This window comes from Staurois parvus, unplaced genomic scaffold, assembly GCF_062004578.1.
Source record: "Staurois parvus isolate SC_StPar_1 unplaced genomic scaffold, SC_StPar_1.0 ptg001414l, whole genome shotgun sequence".
In the NCBI taxonomy this organism is placed as follows: domain Eukaryota; kingdom Metazoa; phylum Chordata; class Amphibia; order Anura; family Ranidae; genus Staurois; species Staurois parvus.
In genome coordinates this window covers 207,565-213,455 of record NW_028319210.1, presented here as the reverse complement: position 1 = coordinate 213,455, position 5,891 = coordinate 207,565, and the positions used below count along the sequence as shown (strand labels likewise).

Sequence of the window (5,891 nt, the reverse complement as noted above, 5' to 3'; positions counted from 1 at the left end):
TGATACCCAGCCAGGAGTATATATGTTATATACCCTCTGATACCCAGCCAGGAGTATATATGTTATATACCCTCTGATACCCAACTGGCAGTATATATGTTATATACACCCTGATACCCAGCCGGCAGTCTACATGTTATATACACCCTGATACCCAGCCAGGAGTATATATGTTATATACACCCTGATACCCAACTGGCAGTATATATGTTATATACACCCTGATACCCAGCCGGCAGTCTACATGTTATATACACCCTGATACCCAGCCAACAGTATACATGTTATATACACCCCGATACCCAGCCAGGAGTATACATGTTATATACACCCCGATACCCAGCCAGGAGTATACATGTTATATACACCCCGATACCCAGCCAGGAGTATACATGTTATATACACCCTGATACCCAGCCAGTAGTATACATGTTATATACACCCTGATACCCAGCCAGTAGTATACATGTTATATACACCCCGATACCCAGCCGGTAGTATATAGTGGTAGCAAGTTGTAACTAAGTTTCCAAGAATGAAGATGAAATCCTGAATTTAGAAGGATTGAGAGCTTTACATGGAGAATATATGTAACCATCCAGAATTATGAAGAAATGCAACATATTGATGGATCAGATTGGAAAATGCAACATATTAGATGATCTTCATAGAAAACGCAACATATTAGATGATGATCGTAGAAAACGCAACATATTAGATGATCATCGTAGAAAACGCAACATATTAGATGATCATCGTAGAAAACGCAACATATTAGATGATGATTGCAGAAAACGCAACATATTAGATGATCTTCATAGAAAACGCAACATATTAGATGATCATCGCAGAAAACGCAACATATTAAATGATCTTCATAGAAAACGCAACATATTAAATGATCTTCATAGAAAACGCAACATATTAAATGATCTTCATAGAAAACGCAACATATTAGATGATCATCGTAGAAAACGCAACATATGAGACGATCAACGTTAAAGATGACGGTAAAGAAAATGTACCCTTCGATAGACGCCACGCGCTCGTCCTCCCTGCCTGGAAAGCCAATGAAATCAGCTTCATTATTTGCATTGCACACATTCAGCACAATTAGCAAAACGAAGCAAAGCCTCAGTAACAGACTAGCATTAAAAAAAAAATGCAGATTTATAGAATTTATTTATAGAATTTATTTATAGAATATTCACGCCTGATAAAGATGATCTCTTAGATAGTAAAACTATTCAGTCCAATAAAAGTTTGACAAAGTGTGCCTAGGCAATATCTATCCCCCAACCCCACCGACTGCCAGGATCATATAATAAAATAATTATTAAAATTCCCCTTTGATAAATAAATAACATGGCCGTCACATTACAATCTGTAAAAGGCCATCTATTATTTTTTTTTCAAGGCTAATTATTTTATATATTATATCATTTTGATACACAGTGTTTCCTAAGCTTGATTCTTGATTGGTGTTTTTTTTTTTTCCTTGTTAGTTATTTTATTTGGAAACAGACTGAATCTACTTATCAATACTTAAATAAATGTACTTTTTTCTTTTTAAATTATTATTGTTTGTGTATTTGCAATCGACATTTGTTAGCCACAAGACCGAAAGTTACACTTTTTGATGTTCCTGGTGACTGAATTAAATATTATCTGTTACATTTACTAGCCGAGATCTAAGCAACTTAGGGCAAGAGCTTTATAATCGCTTTTGAGGCAGATATTTTTTTTATTTTTTTAATTAAAAAATGCAGTTTACCAGAGTTTTCTTTATAAACTCGTATCTCAGTAATGAAAAGGACAATGATTTTCCTGTCTTAATTTTGTTTTAATTGTCTCAAGATTTAATTAATGTGTATGGCATTTGGATGGGTATACTGTATATTTGTTAATGACGTTTATTATTTAGAGAGAATTAGTTGTGTCATTTGGTAGGAAAATAAATAAAACAATTAACAGTTTTATTCTACCAAAAAAAAATCAAAGAAATATCTTTTAAAACCATAAGCACCCTCAGCAGCTCTCAAGCACTCACTCTCACACATTATCCCGGAGCGCAACAAAAACTCAATTTTGCTACAAAATAAAATACATTTAAATGCCATTAAATTTCAGAGAATCGAAATAGGTTTATTTAATGTCTGGAAGTAGATGAGATGCAAGAAAGTTCTGCACTGCCATCCAACACAATTTAGACATTCATAAAAATCAGAGGAAAATCAGAATAAATTTTTAGGACTTTTCTTATTATTTTATTCTTTTATGTCGTACACTTCCACAGTAATACCTGGTTGTAGAGCAGTTTATACAAAAAAAAAAAAATCTGGACTAAATGGATTTTTTTTTTTGTAAGATGCGACATAAAAAAAAAAATGAAGTCATCACAACTTAGGTCTCTAAATGCACGATTCATGGCTCAATTATCCAGCAGAAAATCCTAAAAATTGATGGAGGAAACAGTGGCTGAAACACACTACTTCGGTGAATTGATTTTATAATGATCTTCGTTGTGGTTTGCTTCACATAAAACATTTTTTAGTATTTTTTTTTTTTTGCAAATTGACTTTTATTGTCATTTTTTTAGCAGAAATATTTTGCAATAGCATAAGAATTTAAATAACATTTGTTTCCCAAGGGTAAATTAATAAATAAGACCGGTGCATAGGAAAAAAAAGCAGCCCAATATTTCATTTATATATTACTATATTACCCCATGAGGGCATCTTAGAATGTATGTTTATTATTGAACATTGTAAGAGCATAGATAATTTATTTAAATCTCTATAAAACAACAATGTATGTATCCCATTGATTCCTTTATATAGTGCATTAGGATTTCAACTCATTGACATTAATTTACTTATTTAAATAGTATTTGCATGCTTTTCCATACAAATGTTAAGACTTTTTTGTTTCTTTTTTTTTTTTTTTCTTCTGCATTTTATGTTTTTTTATTTTTTTTATTTATTTTTTTTTTAAATAGTTATTTAAGTCACCAAGCAAAATATAGGCTCATAAATAAAAGCATTAAAAGGAACTAAATCCTACAATTATGTACAGATGGACACCTTAAATAATATATTTCATCTGGCTCAGGTTCAATTTAAATAATAAAATATAGACAAGGGGGAAAAAGGGGTAGAAATGGAGTAAAAATTCAGACACTCGTCCCTTTTTTTTTTTTTCTCAGGAAAAAAAAAATTATATTTGTAGTGTCTTTTTTTTTTTTTTTCAAGTGGTTTTTAAACGCAAGAGAAGTCCAGGGGAAGTTAAGACTCTTCAGTGTTTGGGTCACTTAACAAGATGCACACATATTTTTTGTTCTCTCAGCAAAAAAAAAAAGAGGTTCATAAAATTGAGTAAACAAGCCGTAAATGAAAAGGAAAAAAAAAATAAAATAAAATAATACAAGATAAAACAATCTACAACATGCTTCATTGTAGTTCTAGTAGAAAAGGGTACCTTGGGTTTACCATACATGACCTGCATGCAGGATTGCTAAAAAGTCCTATTTTTAATACCCAAATGAATTGCACAGTTTTGTTCAGCTCCTGTAAGATGTTTTCTACGTCCCTTCAGTCCCGGAGGTGACTTCCGTCAGTCCCAGAGAAAATCATTTGTGGTCTTCTTTTTTTTTTTTTGTGTGTGTGTGTTCATGGCTGTCTCTCGTATTGCTCTGTTTTCTCAATGCCAATCCGGGAACTGCTAATTCATTAAGACTTTGAAGTTCTGGCTCAATAAGCAGTCCTAACAGAGAGGAACATCTCCCCTTCCCCCCTAAAAAAAGTCCATGATTTGTTCACCGTCATTTTTTTAATATATATTTATATATATATATATATATATATATATATACACAAGTCACTGTAAGACATGAATTAAATTGGTGATTGGGAGCCTGAAAAGCTCAAAAAAAGGAAAAAACCCCAAAAAAACCCCATGAATGGTCTTCCTTCAGTCACACTGGTGGGGTGGAGGCAATGTCTTATGGTTGGTGGACAGATTCGGGAGAGAATGCGGTTTTTACATTGTGACTATGAATCTTTTTTTTTTTTACCTGCAGGGTCTTTGTATATACAGGTGGGGTGGTGCAAGATGGAGGGCGTGAGGTGGGTCAGATGAAGAAGTCAGGTGCTGCTTTCCCTGGGTTGGACGGTTGTTGTGGGGACTCCCTGGCGGTGAAGCTCCTGCTGGCCAGTTTCTCATACTTGTCCTTGTACAGATCCCTCTCCTTGGCCAACCTGGAGACCTCTTGCTTGAGTTGCTCTACCTGGTTCTGCAGCTGGCATTTCTCTGTCTCTAGGATGTGCCGCTGCTGCACCCTCTTGTACCTGCAGGACTGGGCATAGCCCCGGTTCTTCAGGGTCCTTCTCTTCTGCTTGAGGCGGATCACCTCCTCCTTGCTAAAGCCCCTCAGCTGCCTGTTGAGTTCCCGCACAGACATGCTGACCAGCTGCTCATCCGAGAACCTCTCCTCCAGCCTGAGGTGGTGGTTGTGGTGGTGGTGATGGTGGTGGACCTGGTGGTGGTGCCCGGAGGCTGGCATTTCCTCCCCGGGGTACTGCTGGCCCCTGAAACCATCGTAGCCCTGGTGGTGGTGATGGTGGTGATGGGGGTTGCCTATCAGTGCCTCCACGGCATCCTCTGGGGTGAGGTTGAGGGCTTCAGGGTTGATGTGGTGCTGGTAGTTGGACATCCAGTAAAGGTCCTCCAGCTGCGGCTTGTTGGCTGTGTTGGGGTTGTTGGGGTTCACGTTGGGCTGTGCCCCGGGACTGGGGGCGCAGAAGCTGGGGGAAGACGGCACAGAGGAACAGGGGGTGCTAATCGGAGTAGAAGACAGGGATCCGGGTGGCAGGCGGTGGCAGAATCGGTCGGCTTCTGGGGGTTCCTTCTTCACCTCAAATTTCATCAGATCAAAGTCGTTGACATACTCGATGGCGAGAGGGCTGTTGGGCAAGTCTGCACTCATAGCCAGATCAGAGGCCATCTCAGTCCATATAAGAGATGTCACTGTCACTACAGGGGCTACAATTTAGGAGCTCCACGCCCCCTTGCTGGTGGGTCTGCACACAGCAGCCTGCAGGAGGACGAGCTTGTTCCTTGTGAGATGTCACCAGCGAGCAGCAGGGGGGTCCTGGGCTGACACCGCTTCTCAGACCCTCTCTGTCAGTCTTTCAGGGGGTCCACGTAAGGGGGTCTGCAGGCTGCAAGTGCCCAGTCTTCAAGGACTTTGCAGGAACTGAGTCCCCTCGCAGCCGCCTGGAGTTTGCAGTTGGAAACAGAGTCCTCCTTGATTTGCCGAGGGGTCTCAGGCAGTTTTGTGTTGAGGTTACCAGGCAGTCCTTTTTTTTTTTTTTTGAGTTTTCAAAGAGGCCGAGCAGAGTGGTCTTCCAGCAGACGGGGTGTTAGGGAGTTTGCGGCGAGGTTCTGCAGCAGCTGGGTCCTCTGGCTGTGTGTGCAGTGCATTGATCACAGGGTGCTTGCATGCTCTGCTCTCTCAGGACAGGCTCTGCTCTGTCTGTGCTCAGTACTTCCCTCCCTCCCTCTGCCAGGCTGCAGGCTTCTGCACAGCCAAAGCCTCTACACTGAGGGGATCAAAGCTGCAACTCTGCCCTTTAACAAGGCAACGTGCCTGGCCACGCCTGGTTAGGTGTGGGGATCCCTTCCAGGGCCAATCACAGACCCCCATTGCCCTTTTCATTTACATATCTCTGTAGCAACGCAAGTGAGGGGCTGTCAATCTCCCGAGGGGGACAGCTGGGAGGTAAAAAAAAAAAAAGAGCAACTTGGGCCCTCTAGCGGTGGAAGGAGGGTACTACGCCCTGCTCAGGTACAGGGAGGTAAAACATGAAATGTGACTTTAAGGGATGTCAGAA

At 39.9% G+C, this 5,891-nt stretch overlaps 1 protein-coding gene across 1 annotated transcript; it reads right to left on the bottom strand.

Moving 5' to 3' along the window:
* Positions 1–2,124: 2,124 nt before the first annotated feature.
* MAFA (MAF bZIP transcription factor A) lies at positions 2,125–5,587 on the bottom strand. Its single transcript, XM_089661946.1, has one exon. It carries the CDS (start codon positions 5,000–5,002, stop codon positions 4,130–4,132), a length of 873 nt encoding a protein of 290 aa, XP_089518072.1. The 5' UTR covers positions 5,003–5,587; the 3' UTR covers positions 2,125–4,129.
* Positions 5,588–5,891: the final 304 nt, after the last annotated feature.